The following is a 17765-nucleotide window of genomic DNA, read 5'->3' as shown; positions in this document are numbered from 1 at the left end:
CCCGCCTATCACCCTATGTCAGCTTTAGCCACAGCATCAGTAGATGGATGGATGGATGGATGGATGGATGGATATCACCCTGACAACCCCACATGAGGGTCGCACTGGTGCCAATCCTGGCTGATGTAGGGCGAAAAGCTGGGGTCACACCCTGGACAGTCCATCACAGAGGGCCACACAGAGACAAACAACCACCTGAGAACCTAGTCCTAACCTCACGTAACCTAAAGACTGTCTGATCATAAGTGTGCCACAAGTCCAGGATGTAACCCTGTCTCAGCTGGGATTGACTCCAGCTCCCGGAACCCTCATGTGGAGGATAAAGCGGTAGACGAAGTTTTATTTGAAATGTTTCTTGACAGAATGCATCATTTTCTTTTCTATCCACAGGAAAATCCCTGTATGTGAATCGTTTGTTTGAGAAGCTCCAGCAGAAATGTCCCGGGGCCAAACACATCAGGATCAGACTGATCGAGCGCTGTGTTGACGTGGACTGGCTGATCGAGATCCTGTCAGAGAAACTGTCGTCCTTCAGAGATCAGGACCCTGTGCTTCTGCACATCGACACCGCCGCTGTAAGTTAGCTGCAGGTGGCGTCTTCTGCTGTTGTGAAGTGGTTGAGAATTCCGTATTCTTAGTCTTTTTTTGATTCCTGTCAGGTTGGTCGTGGCCTGGAGGAGCTGCTCTTCCGTCTGTTAGTTCTGGGTTGTTTGAGTGACAGCCTCGGGATGCTCTGGAGAAGGAACGTGACTCACTTGATTGCTGTCGAGGTCCTGAACACACACAGATCTCCTCAAAATCCTCCCAAAGAGGTAGAAATGTTATATTTGCATCCTATTTTCTTTTTGGGATGGGTGTCAGAAACTGGGTAACCGTTAAAGTTTGCTGACATCCCTCTGTGGTCTAATGTGTTGCTCCCACAGATCAGTTGTGGACTTCTGGACGTTCTGCCCACCGTCCGCTGTCGACCTCCAAAAGAGGTCAAACAGCTGCTGCAAAACCAGAGTGTTTTTAAAGGACAGACGTTTGATCCACTCATGGACGAGCGTGAGTTCTGCAGCGAGGGCATTCAAAGACCGTACCAATACCTAAAGCTCTACCACAACCAACACAACCTGGATCGTTTCAAGTACGATGAAGGATCCAGAACGGGGGATCCCGATGACTGCCTCCAGTACTTCTTGCTCTACTGCGGATTGAACGATCCATCCTGGGCCGAGCTAAAGAACTTCTCGTGGTTCCTCAACGTGCAGCTGAAAGACTGCGAGAACTCGGTTTTCTGCGATCCAGATTTTCTGGCGGACCAGCTGCCTGGTTTTAAGGGCTTCATTGTGAAGTTCATGATTCGAATGGCAAGAGATTTCGCTTCACCGTCTCTGAGCGCGTCAGACCAAAGCCCCGCGGTGCGCTTTGAAAACAGCGCGGAAGACGACGACGACGACGACCTTCTCGCTTGTCTGACGATTCGAAAGCGCTGGGAAAACGAGTCTCATCCGTACATTTTCTTTAACGCAGACCGATTCTCGATGTCTTTCCTGGGCTTTAACGTGAAGACACTGCGAAACAAACTCTGTGCAGTGGATTCTCTCAGCGGTAAAGTCCTGATAGAGGATGTGATGTCACAAAGACTGTTTGAGGATTTGGAAAGGCAGAGGATCTCGCTGACCGAGGACTTTAATCAGTTGGGCCGTCGAGACAAAATCAGAAGGATTTCGTGTGTTGTTGGTGCGAACAAAGGGATGGAGGACGACGCGTTTGACCCCGACCCGACGTATGAACTCACCGCCGACAACGTGATGAAGATGCTGGCCATAAACATGAGATTTCGATGTGGAATCCCAGTCGTCATCATGGGCGAGACTGGCTGTGGCAAAACCAGGCTGGTCAGATTCCTGTGTGCTCTGCAGAGGCAAGAGAGACCAGTTGAGAACATGGTTCTTGTCAAGGTTCACGGCGGCACCACAGCGGAGATGCTCTACAGAAAAGTAAAGACGGCGGAGGTGCTCGCCGAGGAGAACCGCAGAATCCACAATCTGGACACCATTTTGTTCCTGGATGAAGCCAACACCACCGAGGCGGTTTTTGCCATCAAGGAGATCCTCTGCGACCGGTCGGTGCGAGGGAAACCCCTGACAGCCGACAGCGGCTTACAGATAATAGCCGCTTGCAATCCTTACAGGAAACACTCGCCTGAAATGGTGCAACGACTGGAACGAGCGGGATTAGGATACAGGGTGAAAGCCGACGAGACGGACGATCGTCTGGGCAGAGTCCCGCTGAGACAGCTGGTGTACCGAGTTCAGCCTCTGCCACCGAGCATGGCTTCTTTGGTGTGGGACTTTGGTCAGCTGAGCGATTTAACCGAGCTCTCCTACATTAAACAGATTGTCCAGAAGACGGTTGCTGACCATTCTTTGCCCGTGGCCTGCAAGGAGACCATCTCAGACGTGTTGGCAGCCTCCCAGAGATACATGCGAAGTCGGGAAAACGAGTGCAGTTTTGTGAGTCTCAGGGACGTGGAGAGGTCGGTGAAAGTGCTCCTCTGGTTTTACCAGCATAGCCAGATCCTCTTCGACGACTGCTCCGGCCTCGGTGAGACCTCCAAAACACTGAGGTGCCTGATTCTCGCAGTCGGCGTCTGCTACTGCCCTTCTCTGGCGTCCAAAGACGAGTACCTTTCTGTCATTTGCGGGCACTTTCCAGAGCCTCTCTGCTCTGCAGCAGCACTGCAGGAAGTCCTGTCGTCCCGTCAGGATTTCCTCCTGCGGAACGTACAGACCAGAGAGACCATAGCCAAAAACCTTGCGCTGAAAGAAAACGTCTTTCTCATGGTGGTTTGCATTGAGATGAAGATCCCACTCTTTCTGGTCGGTAAACCAGGAAGCTCCAAGTCACTTGCTAAAACAGTGGTCGCTGACGCCATGCAGGGCCAGAACTCGCACTGTGACCTTTTCAAGAAGCTCAAGCAGGTTCACATGGTCTCCTTCCAGTGCAGCCCTCACTCGAGCCCAGAGGGCATCATAGCAACGTTCAGGACCTGCGCTCGCTTTCAGAAGGACAAAAACATGGACGAATACGTGTCGGTGGTGGTGCTCGACGAGATCGGACTCGCAGAGGATTCTCCTCAGATGCCGCTGAAGACGCTTCATCCACTTCTGGAGGACGGCTGCGTTGACAACGACGAGCCAGATCCGCACATGAAGGTGGGCTTTGTCGGCATCTCTAACTGGGCTCTCGACCCGGCGAAGATGAACAGAGGAATATTTGTGTCCAGGTGGGATCCGAGCGAGGATGAACTTGTGGAAACTGCCAAGGGGATCTGCTCGTCCTCCAGTCAGATCCTCCTGAAAATCGCACACCTCTTCCAACCGTTGGCAAAGGCCTTCCTGAACATCTGTAATCAGACCTCAAAGAATCAGTTTTTTGGTCTGAGGGATTATTACAGCCTCATCAAGATGCTCTTTGCCACAGTCAAGTCCACACAAGAGGAGCCAGACAGTGGGCAGTTGGTGGAGGCCATCTTGTGTAACTTCAGTGGACAGCCAGATACTTTTGACCCTGTCGTATTTTTCCAAGAGGTTTTCCAGAGCCTTGCAGAAATTCCCAGACCGAGCACCTTGCAAATGGTGCGAAAGAATCTCGATCACGACGCCGACCGCGAGAGCCGTTACCTCCTGTTGCTGACGACCAACAACGCAGCGCTGCACATCCTCCAGCAGCAAGTCTTCGCCAAAGGAGAGCGAATACAGCCCGAGATCGTCTTTGGCTCGGGATTCCCAAAGGACCAGGAATATGCACAGATCTGCCGCAACGTGAACCGCGTCAAAACGTGCATGGAAACTGGCCGCACGGTCGTCCTCCTCAACATGCAGAATCTTTATGAAAGCCTGTACGATGCGTTGAACCAGTACTATGTTTACCTCAGTAAGCAGCAGTACGTGGATCTGGGTCTGGGCTCCCACAGGGTTAAATGTCGGGTCCACACAAACTTCAGACTTGTGGTGGTGGAGGACCAGAAGAAGGTCTACGAGCAGTTCCCCGTGCCCCTCATCAACAGACTGGAGAAGCACAGGCTGGACAGGAGCACTGACCTGGAGCCGTGGCAACGCAGGGTTCTCCACAAACTGAAGCAGTGGGTGAAGGAATTCTCCGGCGAGGCGGCGGAGGGTTTTGTGCCGTCGGAGGTTTTCGTTGGCTTTCATGACGACGCCTGTGCCAGCGCTCTCTTGCAAGCGCTGGAAAGGAGAGCACAGAAAGTTGGGAGACGGGATTCTCTGGACGAACACGAGTCCAAATCTCACGGACTCGAAGAGGCACCTGGTCACTCGGGTGCTCCAGTGGACATGGACGTTGCTGAGAGTGAGTCAGTGGTGAAGAATGATGAAGAATCCACTGAGATGTGTGCCGAGGAGACCACAGTCCTGTCTGAAAGTCAAGAACCTATGGAGGTAGAAAACAGCATTGGGACCGGCGAGGAAGATGAGGAAGGGGAAGTTTTCGATGCGGCTAAATGTCTCTTGTTGAACTGTGCGACCCCTGACGCCGTGATGAGGCTGAAGTTTTCAGCTTTAAACCAGGAGGAAGAGAAGCTCCAGAGCGTTTACTTCCAGCAGCAGCATCATCACTCGCTCAGAGATTTCCTCCAACGCCGCCTGAGCGAGACTCAGGGACCGAGCAACTTCCTCGAGGTGAGCCAAAGACCACGTCGTCGTCACTTTGTTTGAATCGTTTCCCTACAAATATTTGACACTGCTGTGTTGTTGTTGTTGTTGTTGACGACAGATCACCACGTTCTCCAGCTTGTTCACCAGATCAGACGTCAAGGTCGTAGCTCACGCTCTCGGACTGCAAATGGAGCGGATTCTCCTGATCTCGCTGCACCAGTTTGACACTGAAGTGTCATTCTGCAACGCAATACGGTAACTATCATTATATTCTGTCAGATTTGAGTCCTGAAAAACCTCCACCTTCTTTTCAATCATCATCCATCTCACTCTCTTTCCTGCACCAGAGGTTTTCTCCGAGGCGCCGGTCACTCTCTGAACATCCTGTTCATTCAGATGGACCTCGAGGAATCTCAGTGCAGCGACGCGCTCATAGCATCAGCAAAGTAAGATGTCAGCGCGTGTGTGTGTGTGTGTGTGTGTGTGTGTGTGCACGGACAGGCCATCTCTGACGTCTGTGTGTGATACAGATACTGCACCATGAACTACCTGACGTCGCTGGAGGCTCAGACCTGTTGGGTGATGTTTATCGTGAAGGTTTCCAGGATCCCGAGCCGTTCTCAGTACATCGGGTTCCAAGGAGGTGCGAGTACTGTGAGTGCGTGATGTTTGCCGCTGCGATTTTCAAGATCTGAACTCGTATCTTTCGCACATTCAAGGAGTTTGGCAGTCGGTGCACATTGACGACCTGAGGGATTCGGCGGACATGAGTCTGAACCTGTCGCTCTTCTGTGGAACGCTAGTCAGCGACCTGATCCACCCTGCACCGCCAGGTAGAGACGGTGGACGGCAAGGGCCAATTCCAATTCCTATCTCAACCCTCAATCTTAACTGGCCTCAAAAGCAAGTGTTGAGGGTTATTTTGTCACTTAGAAATGGGACACCCCTTAAATGCAGATACGTCTTCAGACTGTAGGGGGCAGAATAACGCCAAAAAAGCTGCGTCCAGTCTGTCAACTCCAAAAAAGAAGAAGAAGAAGAAGACATTTATGTCAGGATTATTTATTCTGATCCGTTTGTCAGTCAAGTTATTAGGTTGTCAGTTAGTTATAAGATGATACTCATACAAATATTCAGCTGACAGTTACCACACACCACGACTTATTGAAAAGTAAACCATAGCAAACCAACCATCGCTTGTCTACGGTGGCCCTGAGGTGCAAAACACAAACGCAAATCACGCAACGCAAACACGAAAGCAGAAAACCCGAAAACACTGAGTGAGCTGAAGTGAGTCAATGATTTCGTGTTTTCTGCTTTTGTGTTTGCGTTGCATGATTTGTGTTTCTGTTTTGAGGTAATGTTTTTCTGTTTTTTGATTTGCGTTTGTGTTTTTGAATTTCGTTTGTGATTTGCGTTTGTGTTTTTGATTTGTGTTGTGTTTTGTGATTTGCGTTTGTGTTTTGCACCTCCGGGCCACCGTACTTGTCCGCACCGGCCGACTATTGACAAAAGATCGTAAAATAAAAATAAATGTTAGGCAACAATGACGTCATTAATCCATAATATGGGCCTAAACTAAGGTAATACAATGGTTTTCATCATTTCATTTGATTTGTAGCTTTCGGCGCCATCTTTGTTCTGTCAAAACACGCAATGCATTCTGGGTAGCCCTTGCTCCCAATGGTGATCTTGGAAAATCTCAATATTGGGGGCGATACAGCCCTTAAACTTGGCCTCACTTTTGAGATTGATGATTAAAGGTGCATTATGTAATAAATGATAAAATCCTATTAATATGTCACAGAGACTCAGGAATAATGTTCATAACAAACTGAACTCACCAACAACAACAGTACAGACAAAATATTTGCATTAAAAATAATATTTTGCAAACTGCAAATCATGTTTATGTTTTGAAATCATGTTTTAGCGTCATGTGGCGCCACCTACCGCCGTCTACCAATCACTGCAGTCAGTAGAGTCTCAGCTGCCGAGCAACCACGGGTTGAACCAGTTACGTCAGAAAAACGAAACCTAAAAGACCTCGGTGTTTTGAATTTGAACGTAGTAACCGTTTTTGGCCACATTCTTACATATGGCGCCTTTAAGTTCGAGGGTTAAGTGAGGAATTGCAATTGACAACAGTTCCTGTTCAATAAAGTGTTTTATTCGTCGATCCTCAGCGAAGCAGCAGGACGACAGAGAAGCGAATGAGACGCAGACGGACAGAGCGACGCTCCGCGGCGTCTCCTTGGTGACGTCCTGTCTTCAGAAAGCAGTGGGTTTGCTGAGAGACTCCAGCGCTGTGACCTCCAGAAGCGTGAGGCGCATTCACGTCCTCCTGAGTCTCCTGGGAAGTGGTCACGGTCAGACGGCAGGTAAATATCTACAGCATTGGTTCTCAAAGTGTAAACAAAAATACTGCGTATTTACCTGGTTTCTATATGGTGGATTTTAGTGTATTATTGTGTTATAAGCTGGTAATAAGCAGGTAGCTACAGCCCCCAATTACTAGCTATTGACCCAGTAAATATATGGTAACAGAAATATTACTTGGTTATATATAAATTAGGGCTGTCAAAGGGATCCATTGCTTCTCTCTGGTGACCCGGATATTAACTGATGTTTTTGCAAGTGAATTTTTTGCGACTGAATTTTTTGCAACTGAATTTTTTGTGACTGAATTTTTTGCAACGAAATTTTTTGAGACATTGAATTTTTTGCAACCGAATTTTTTGAGACATCTACTTTTTTTTACACTGAATTTATTATTATTATAGCAGCGAGACGCCATGTTTCTACCGGAGCCTGTAAGGACAAACGCGAGAGAACAAATCAAGCGTCGCTTTACTTGTAGCGGGAAGCCCCGCCTCCACTGACGGAGCTAACGCGATATACACAAAAGACACACTTATATATATCTGAATAAATACTAGAACCTCATCTGCTGACGCGGAGAAAGACGACGAGGACGACGTTTGACCCTCTGAGGATACTGTAGCGCTCAGGGAAGGGAGGGGGTGAGCAGAGGAGCAGTTCTTTGTTGTAAATTTCAGCCTCTCCTCCAGATGGCACTACAAACTACTTACTTCACCTTTAAATAAATTGTGGCATGTATCAAACCGTGGTGTGTGGTCACAGCTCCAGAACCGTGAGCTGCTGATGTCGGTCGTCATTCGTCTCTGACGTAAAAAAACCTCTCCTCTCGATCGCAGCCGACTTCCAGACGGTGATGATGAGCAGACTGGCTGAAGTTCTGGCTCAGAGAGAAGAGCAGATGTTCTCTGCAGAGCAGTGGGTTCACAAGGAAGCCAAGAAACGAGCGTCTCTGCAGGAGGCGGGAACTCTGAGGTGAGAAAGGGGGAAAACCGAGACCACTTCCTGTCTCTGAGGACTCCTGCACTCTGACCCTACGGTAAACGTACGTATCGTTCTGTCTTTTTTTCCCTGGCAGACGCGCTCTGTGGCGCCGTCTTCAGGCCACCGTCGTCCCCGTCCTGGCCGGCGTGTTGGAGGTCGTGGACCGCTACGCTAATCTGGAGCTGCTCTCTGAGCAGAGACTGAGCCGCGGTTTGGTCTCACTGTGGCTGGACGTCATGGCAGACTCGCAGGTCTTAGACCTGAAACCTCTTCACCAATCCAGGTACTTCACTTACAACAACACAAGTCAGATTTGGGGATGTTCTGTTTTCACGAGCGTGGCTTTATTTCGTAGGTTTGTCTTCCTCTTAGCAACTTCCTGTCTGCAGTTTTTTGACGGATCAGTGTGGATTTTTCGTGGATCTTTCGTGGATTCACTGTTACTGAGAATCTGAGCCAATGTGCAAAAGTGTAAAAATAACCGACGGATCTGATCCACATTTTGGATTTGGCCGCCATTTTAAATCTAGAGTGGTTCAGTCCGAGTTGAATAAGTCCAGATGTGTCGATCTGGTCTTCACCGATCCAGAGGGATGAAGATCACGTCTCTATCAGATGGTAAAGTTCTCTGTACGCACTGGTGTTGTTGTGTTTTACAGCGAGTCAGAGCAGGAAGTGCTCGCGCAGCATCACTTCATGTTGGACGGCCGAGAAAAGCCCTGCGCTGCCCCCTTCAGCTGGCTCTTCAGAATGCACCTGGAGAACCTGTGGGAGGAGTCTGAGTTTATACCAGGTTGTTTTTTTTGTTTTATGAATGAAATTTTTTTACATTTTAATATATGTATTTATATATATATATATATGTATTTATATATATATATATATATATATATATATATATATATATATGTATTTATATATATATATATATATATATATATATATATATATATATATATATATATTTATATGTAAATATTAGTGTTTTGCAAAAGGTTAGCGCGCGTTTCCATGATGACTTATCGGAAAAAGACGTGCATGACGTCATGTTTACGTGCCGCGACACCGGAGTCCAGGCACCGTTTACCAGTTAGCTCCGTTAGCGCCTTTTAGCGCCGGTTAGCGTTAGCCTACAGTGGAACTGGAGCGATCTGTTTATTAAACGGAAACAAATAACGTTAGCGTACATGTGTACTGCGTACGTGTGCCTCTGTTTTTTAAAGTTTAGCGCTAACTTTAGAGACTCATTTTAACGATCGTGAGTCACGTAAACATGACGTCACGCGCGTCTCTTTCCGGTCAGTCTTCATGGAAACTTTTACGCCATTAAACGGCGTTGACGCGTTAATGTTTGACAGCACTAGTATATATTTATATACGTGTATATATACGTCCTGTTGCGTAGTGACTACAGAGGGCGCCACAGAGAGGATAGTCCAGTTGTTGAGCTCCTTCAGCAGCAGCAGACTCGCCGTTCACCTCCAGAAGCTCTCGGAGCAGCAGCTCTCAGAGTTCGCTCGTCTCTACCTTCACGACTTCCTGCTGCTTTCTCTGAACATCGGATCAGAGCAGGAGCTCCAGGTACGTCACACTTTAACAGCGACACGCCCGAGATCTGAGGTGGAATCAATACAAACGTATACGAGCTAACGTGCTAACGCCGGCTCTACGCGCACAGGTGTTGTCCCGGGCCGTGCTGGGCTGCGTCGCGGAGCTTCAGGCCTGCGTTGGCTCCGCCCCCGACCTCTCTCCGGCCTGGATCACGGCCGCCGCCAAACATTTCGCCTGCAGGTTGGAAACTCTCTGCCACGTGTTCCAGCTGCAGCCTCACCTGCCTGCTGACGTCCTGCAGGGGGCGCTAAAGACGGAGCCAGAGGAAATGGTGAGAGAGAGAAAATATCTTTTAGAACATGTTTTTCACGTCTTTATCTTCACTGGTAGACAGACTTTAACAACAGGACACTGAAGTTTGTAAACCACTCACGCTCCCACACCAAAGCCCATAGAGAAAATCAGTGATTTTAGCTCACAGGAGTTCACAGGAGTTCACAGGAGCTGTTGTGTCATCTCTGGTGCTAGCTGCTAATATTAGCATGCATCCATAATAACTAATACTATAGTTCAGCATTATTTTAAATGTTATATTAGCATATTAGCATATATCACCTACTTTGCAGCCTGATAAACTTAACCTCAATCTCAGTGAAAAACAAAATGGCTGCTGGGAAAGAGACACAAGGAAAAAACTGATTTTTAGCCACTTAGCTAAAGAGTTAGCTCATAAAATCTACGTTTAAGTCTACGATGTCTTAAGAACACGTTCACGTCTTTATTTCACTGTTAGACAGACTTTAACAACAGGAAACTGAAGTTTGTAAACCACTCACTCTCCCACACCAAAGCCCATAGAGAAAACCAGTGATTTTAGCATCACAGCACACAGGAGTTGTTGTGTCACCTCTGGTGCTAGCTGCTAATGTTAGCATGCTTCCCTAATAACTAATGCTATACTTCAGCATTATTTTTTAACTGCTACATTAGCATGTTAGCATATAAATCACCTACTTTGCTGCCTGAGACACTGAACCTCATTCTCAGAGAAAACAAAATGGCTGTCGACGCAGGACGTAAACGCTCTTTTCTGCCGTTCCCTCCGTGTTTTCTCCGTTCAGTATAATAACGCAGTGTACGTATCAGATGAATGTGGGAGGAGCCTGTCTCGTCTCACCCGCAGCGCTGTGCGCCCCCTGCAGGTGGAGGACATCTTAGCGCTGGGTGTGTGCGTGGAGCAGACGAAGCTGCTGAGCGTGGCGTCGCTGCAGGACTGCGAGTGTTTCGTGAGGCGCGTGGACTTCCTGCAGCCGTGTCTCGACCGAGCGTTCGCTCACAGATACAGAAACCTGTGCAGCGCGAGCGTACGGCAACACCTGGACGCCATCAGGTGAGCGCGCACCTGTCAATCAACAGCCACACGTATTCTTACTGTAAGAAAAGTAAGCTTGGTCGGAAAATTAGACTGACAAATATTTACTTTAAATGAGTTTATTTAATGAAGCTGAATTTATGGCTTTAGAATTTCCTATATTTTCTCACACACACACGCGTGCACACACACGCACACACACACACACACACACAGCAGTCTGTGATAGTTCATTCACCCGTGCGTTAGTCTTCCTTTTCTTGATTAAGCTGAATTTATACCTTAGTATTTATTATATTTATTAGCGCTGGGCGTGCTAACACGTTAACGTGCGTTTCCATGACGACTGACCAGAAAAAGATGTGCGTGACTCCTGATTGTTAAAATGAGTCCCTAAAGTAACGCTGAAGTTTAAAAACAGTCACACACAGAGGCACACATACGCAGTACAGACTGCTCCAGTTCCACTGTCGGTGCGCTAAAGGAGCTAATGCAGCTAACGGTGCCAAAAGAGCTAATTTAGCTAACGGCACCAAAGGAGCTAACACAGCTAATTTGCGCTAATCTGCGCTTAAGGAGCTAACGCATCTGTTGGCACTAAAGGAGCCAACATAGCTAACGGCACTAAAGGAGCTAACGGCGCCAACGGAGCTAACTCCACTAACGGCACTAAAGGAGCCAATATAGCTAACGCCATTAAAGGAGCTAACAGGGCCAACGGAGCTAATTTAGCTAACAGCACCAAAGGAGCTAACGCAGCTAACAGCACCAATGGAGCTAAGTTAGCTAACCACACTAAAGGAGCTAACTCAGCTAACGGAACTAAAGGAGCCAACATAGCTAATGGCGCTAAAGGAGCTAACATAGCTAACACCACTAAAGGAGCTAACGGTGCCAACAGAGCTAATTTAGCTAACGGCACCAAAGTAGCTAATGCAGCTAACGGCACCAAAGGAGCATAACGCAGCTAACGCCACCACTGGAGCTAAGTTAGCTAACGGCGCCAAATGAGCTAATTTAGCTAACGGCGCCAAAGGAGCTAACGCAGCTAATGGCGCCACAGGAGCAAACGCAGCTAAAGGAGCTAATGCAGCTAACGGTGCCAAAGGAGCTAATGTAGCTAACGGCGGCAAAAGAGCTAACACAGCTAACGGCGCCAAAGGAGCTAACGTAGCTAACGGCGCCAAAGTGTCGCAGCACGTAAACATGACGTCATGTGCGTCTTTTTCCGGTCCGTTGTCATGGAAACGCGTCCAGCGTCAGCCTCGTGCCCAGCACTAATATTTCTTATACTTCGTTTCCTTCAGGACGCTGTGGGACGGGATGCTGGCGGTCGCGTCTTTCATCCAACACGTGGTTTTTGACGCACGACATCAGAGCGACGTGCGGTTGAAAGAAGTGACTCTGAGACACTGTAACCTGCTCATGAACGTACGTCCGCTCACCGCTGATCCACCGCGTCCACGTGATTGAGCACAATTGTCACGCGATTCTCTTCTTCTTCTTCTTCTTCAGCTGATGCAGGAGTCGCCCGACGTACGTAGCGTGGACACGCTGGAGCAGCTGATCCGTGTCCTCAACTCTCTCCACGGCGAGTGCATCGGCCGAGACCTGAGGTCAGAGTGGACACACACACACACACACACATGCTGAAGGCTCGATGATGATGATGATGATGATGTCGTGCGTTCTGCTCTAGGTTTGGCGTTTCCTGTCCAGTTTGCTTGCTGGAGCTCACAGAGCCGTCCGTCCTGCCGTGCGGACACGTCTTCTGTCTGCCGTGTCTGCAGCTCAGTCTGCAGCCGCACAGACACTCCTGTCCGACCTGTCGAGCTGATCTGCCCCAGGATTTCACTCCCGCCGTTTCTGACGCCGTCAAGTGAGTCGGTCAGAAACCGCGGAAACGACATCGCAGAGACACGAGGGGATTTTAGTCTTTAGTAGTTTTTAATCAACAAAATCTACATCAGTTTAAATCTTGAATAGCTTAAGTAAACCACTCACTCTCCCACACCAAAGTCACTCACTCTCCCACACCAAAGTCACTCACTCTCCCACACCAAAGTCACTCACTCTCACACACCAAAGTCACTCACTCTCCCACACCAAAGTCACTCACTCTCTCACACCAAAGTCACTCACTCTCACACACCAAAGTCACTGGTTTTCTCTATGGACTTTGGTGTGGGAGAGTGAGTGGTTTAGAGGATGGTGTGACTCACAGTGTGTGTGTGTGTGTGTCAGGACGTCCCTGCAGCATCACGCTAACATCAGGACCTGCTGTAACGCCTTCTTCCTGGAGGTGGTGTCGCGCTTCTGTCTGTGCGAGCGGCGGCGGCCTGAAGAGGGCGTGGTCACGCTGCTCTTCTCGTTACTCGTCTCTGCTCACGGTCAGTGAAGAAGAGTCGTGGGCTGACCTCGTGTGGGAGAAGCCAGACCTGGTCCACCTTTATTTATTTATTTATTTACTGATTGATGTATTTACTTATTTGCATATATTTGCATATATCTGCAGGGGGCGTGTACAGGACCAGAGACCTCACCCCCTTCCTGGAGTGTGTGGACAACAGTCCAGTGGTCAGATCTGTGCTCCCCAAACTCCTGCTGCAGAACAGGTACAGCTTGTTTCGCTTCAGTGCTGCTCTCTGTCGCCCCCTCTCTGTCTGTCTGTGGTACTGCAGCCTCACAGCTTCATTTCATTCGTCTTTAGGCAATTCTTCACAATTCCATTATTTTATTGAAGTCTTTGCCAGTTCTGGTTCACGTAGCAATTTCCGCGCATTTTCACGAACGTTTAGGAGGTCAAATTTCAGATTCCGTGAGAGAAAAATAATAATTCCTTCAATTGCTAAACTGTGCTAAACTGCTAAATTGTGGTAAACTGTGGTAACCTGTGCTAAGCTGTGCTAAACTGCTTAAATTATGGTAAACTTCTAAACTGTGGTAAATTGTGATAAACGGCTAAACTATGCTAAACTGCTAAATTGTGGTAAACTGTGCTAACTGTGCTAAGCTGTGCTAAACTGCTAAGTGGTAAACTGTGCTGAACTGCTAAACTGTGCTAACTGTGCTACATGTGTCAGTTTTGACCAGGCTAAAGGTCACATTGAGAGCTACATGAAGAACCTGGAGGAGAACCTTCTGGACCATGAAGACCACACTGAGCTCTACCTGCTGTTTGTCAACTGTCTGCAGGTATTTTCCATCTTTTCCTCGTCACATCGCTCTAAACCTCTTTCACCTTCCTTTCCTAACGTCCACGTTCATCGTTCCTTCCCAGGATTCTCTGCTGTGTTCAAGAGCGAGAGAAGCCAACGAGAGCGGAGAACAACAACAACAACAACAACAACGGCGAGGAGACGCTAGCTTCCTGAGCCGGATCGCCAGGAAACGAGCGCCGGACCGTCGAGAGGAACCGGCTGAGTTCCTGCTCAGTGTCGGAAGACTGAGAATCTGCATGAACACGGCCGCGAGCATCCTGGACCAGATCTCTGCTGGAGGTCAGCAAGGAAACACTGTTCAACACTCACTCTCCCACACCAAAGTCCATAGAGAAAACCAGTGATTTTAGCTCACAGGGACACAGGAGCTGCTGGTCCTCTGCTGCCTCGTGTGGTCACTTTGTGTCACTGAGTTAAGTCTAAAGTCAATATTTTAAAAGCTGAAGAGTGAGTGACTTTGGTGCGGGAGAGTGAGTGACTTTGGTGTAGGAGAGTGAGTGACTTTGGTGCGGGAGAGTGAGTGACTTAGGTGTGAGAGTGAGTGACTTTGGTATGGGAGAGTGAGTGACTTTGGTGTGAGAGGGTGAGTGACTTTGGTGTGGGAGAGTGAGTGACTTTGGTGCGGGAGAGTGAGTGACTTTGGTGTGGGAGAGTGAGTGACTTTGGTGTGGGAGAGTGAGTGACTTTGGTGCGGGAGAGTGAGTGACTTTGGTGTGGGAGAGTGAGTGACTTTGGTGCGGGAGAATGAGTGACTTTGGTGTGGGAGAGTGAGTGACTTTGGTGTGGGAGAGTGAGTGACTTTGGTGTGGGAGAGTGAGTGACTATGGTGTGGGAGAGTGAGTGACTTTGGTGTGAGAGAGTGAGTGACTTTGGTGTGAGAGAGTGAGTGACTTTGGTGTGGGAGAGTGAGTGAGTGACTTTGGTGTGGGAGAGTGAGTGAGTGACTTTGGTGTGGGAGAGTGAGTGACTTTGGTGTGGGAGAGTGAGTGACTTTGGTGTGAGAGAGTGAGTGACTTTGGTGTGGAAGAGTGAGAGTGAGTGACTTTGGTGTGGAAGAGTGAGAGTGAGTGACTTTGGTGTGAGAGAGTGAGTGACTTTGGTGTGGGAGAGTGAGTGACTTTGGTGTGTGAGAGTGAGTGACTTTGGTGTTTGAGAGTGAGTGACTTTGGTGTGGGAGAGTGAGTGACTTTGGTGTGAGAGAGTGAGTGACTTTGGTGTGGGAGAGTGAGTGACTTTGGTGTGAGAGAGTGAGTGACTTTGGTGTGAGAGAGTGAGTAACTTTGGTGTGGGAGAGTGAGTGGTTTACAAACTTCAGTTTCCTGTTGTTAAAGTCTGTCTAACAGTGAGATAAAGAAGTTAAAACATGTTCTCAAAGATGTCGCAGACTTAAACTGACGTAGATTTTATTAACTGTCACTTTAGTTTAAACTCAATCAGACAAAAGGCTGTAACTGCAGGTTTGTTTGCGTGTGATTGGCAGGTAGAGTTGAGGAGGCGGAGTCTGAGTTCCTGCTGCAGGTGAAGGCCGTGTGTGAGTACTGTGCTAACGACTGGTTCAGGGTTTACCTGCTCAGAGCTCTGCACAGACTCTCTGGTCTGGACTGTGTTCTGTCGCTGATGAACAACCCGACCTGGACCTGGGTTTTCCCCGCGGAGCTCATCCGCCTTCAGGTGACGACACAAATAAGCCTCAGTTAGACATTTTCCTCTGGTTAACGTGATGTCATGTACCTGGTTATCCAGGCGGTGGCAGTGTTGTTTCACAAATGCTCAATGGATAACATTTTTCAGCTTCTTAAATGTGAATATTTTCGCGTTTCTGTCATTTTTCAGCTTCTTAAATGTTAATATTTTTGCGTTTCTGTCATTTTTCAGCTTCTTAAATGTGAATATTTTCGCGTTTCTGTCATTTTTCAGCTTCTTAAATGTGAATATTTTCGCGTTTCTGTCATTTTTCAGCTTCTTAAATGTGAATATTTTCACGTTTCTGTCATTTTTCAGCTTCTTAAATGTGAATATTTTCGCGTTTCTGTCATTTTTCAGCTTCTTAAATGTGAATATTATAATGATATTATTATAAATATTATATAATTTATAATAATACATTTTTCCTGCTCATAGACGATGACTCTGACCGTGGACCAGTTCCTCTGCTGTGGTCTGAAATACCTCGCAGTCAGAGACGCCGTCACTCAGGTTCTGCTGGAGAACAGGTTTGACGCCTTCAGGACAGAAGTGCAGGTCAGAGGTCACAGAGATTAGAGACGAGAATATTTTATTATCCGTAATCTAAACCTAAACCTGATGAATTTGATGAACTTGGTGCAGACGCTGAGTTCTTCTCAGATCGGCCTCGTGGCTCTGGCTCTGTTCAGAAACATCACCTGCCGCTACAAGTCACCTGACGTCAGGACACGCCCCTCCACACAGGTGAGCAATGTCACGTGAAAACCACGTCTTTGGTTTCATGTTTTTGTTCTGACCTCGTCCTGAACCTGAAATGTTGATTATTATTTTTTTTTTTACGTTGAATTTGACCCATTTTCCTCTGTTATTCTGAAAATATTGAGACTGAAAAGTGAAAATAGCCAACGTTTTTTTGCCGTTTATGTGTGTAGTCAAATATGACATGTTTTTTTATTGATTTAATGTCGGCAATTGTGTTTGAAAAGTCACATTTGAAGGATCAGAGACGGTAAACGCAGCGTTTTAAAGGCGTGTTGGTTTGTCAGGAGACGGCGAGGCTGCAGCAGCTGCTCACAGACGTGGGCTCAGCAGAGTTCAGGAGCTTCTGCTCGTCGCTGATGGTGAATCAGATCGGTGGCGTGGGCTCGTGTCTCGGCCTGAGCCAGAATCTGCCGCCGCAGAGACAGAGCGTCCTGGAGCTGCTGGTTCATCTGGACTCGGTTCTGTTGAGTGAGAATCCGCTGCTGTCGCCGCTCCATCAAATCGCCTCACAGCCTCAGGACGCCGCGGTGAGGAACTCTAGATATTTACTCTGTGCTTTTAGTCTTTATTTTGGTTTGAATGTGTGGTCGATTAGAGTGAAAACTATAAACAGAAGCTTCATTAAGCTAAAGACATGACTGTTAGCAATGATGCAAGGAAAACTGATTTAAGACGCTTAACTAAAGACACACCAGTCACTCACTCTCCCACACCAAAGTCACTCACTCTCCCACACCAAAGTCACTCACTCTCCCACACCAGTCACTCACTCTCTCACACCAAAGTCACTCACTCTCACACCAAAGTCACTCACTCTCACAAAGCCAAAGTCACTCACTCTCTCACAACAAAGTCACTCACTCTCACACACCAAAGTCACTCACTCTCACACACCAACGTCACTCACTCTCACACACCAAAGTCACTCACTCTCCCACACCAAAGTCACTCACTCTCCCAGACGAAAGTCACTCACTCTCCCACATCAAAGTCACTCACTCTCACACACCAGTCACTCACTCTCACACACCAAAGTCACTCACTCTCTCACACCAAAGTCACTCACAATCACACACCAAAGTCACTCACAATCACACACCAAAGTCACTCACTCTCCCACACCAGTCACTCACTCTCCCACACCAA

At 48.0% G+C, this 17765-nt stretch overlaps 1 protein-coding gene across 1 annotated transcript in view; it reads left to right on the top strand.

Annotated features, from left to right (window-relative positions):
• rnf213b (ring finger protein 213b) overlaps positions 1-17765 on the top strand; it is a gene marked incomplete at its 5' end in the record, with an annotated part of 46398 nt that overhangs the window by 18898 nt on the left and 9735 nt on the right. The window contains 25 exons of the mRNA XM_083904694.1: positions 391-575; positions 660-812; positions 924-4688; positions 4783-4919; positions 5012-5110; positions 5195-5307; positions 5384-5497; positions 6851-7045; positions 7883-8018; positions 8122-8310; positions 8687-8820; positions 9433-9608; positions 9706-9909; positions 10781-10968; positions 12258-12381; positions 12466-12566; positions 12650-12829; positions 13195-13340; positions 13466-13565; positions 14034-14145; positions 14231-14450; positions 15652-15842; positions 16293-16412; positions 16500-16601; positions 16904-17146. Of these exons, the coding sequence (XP_083760820.1) occupies positions 391-575; positions 660-812; positions 924-4688; positions 4783-4919; positions 5012-5110; positions 5195-5307; positions 5384-5497; positions 6851-7045; positions 7883-8018; positions 8122-8310; positions 8687-8820; positions 9433-9608; positions 9706-9909; positions 10781-10968; positions 12258-12381; positions 12466-12566; positions 12650-12829; positions 13195-13340; positions 13466-13565; positions 14034-14145; positions 14231-14450; positions 15652-15842; positions 16293-16412; positions 16500-16601; positions 16904-17146 (7427 nt within the window). The remainder of the gene's footprint in view (positions 1-390; positions 576-659; positions 813-923; positions 4689-4782; positions 4920-5011; positions 5111-5194; positions 5308-5383; positions 5498-6850; positions 7046-7882; positions 8019-8121; positions 8311-8686; positions 8821-9432; positions 9609-9705; positions 9910-10780; positions 10969-12257; positions 12382-12465; positions 12567-12649; positions 12830-13194; positions 13341-13465; positions 13566-14033; positions 14146-14230; positions 14451-15651; positions 15843-16292; positions 16413-16499; positions 16602-16903; positions 17147-17765) is intronic.

This window comes from Microchirus variegatus (assembly GCF_963457635.1).
Source record: "Microchirus variegatus genome assembly, chromosome: 18".
Lineage (NCBI taxonomy): Eukaryota > Metazoa > Chordata > Actinopteri > Pleuronectiformes > Soleidae > Microchirus > Microchirus variegatus.
This window is presented reverse-complemented; position numbering and strand designations above follow the sequence as displayed.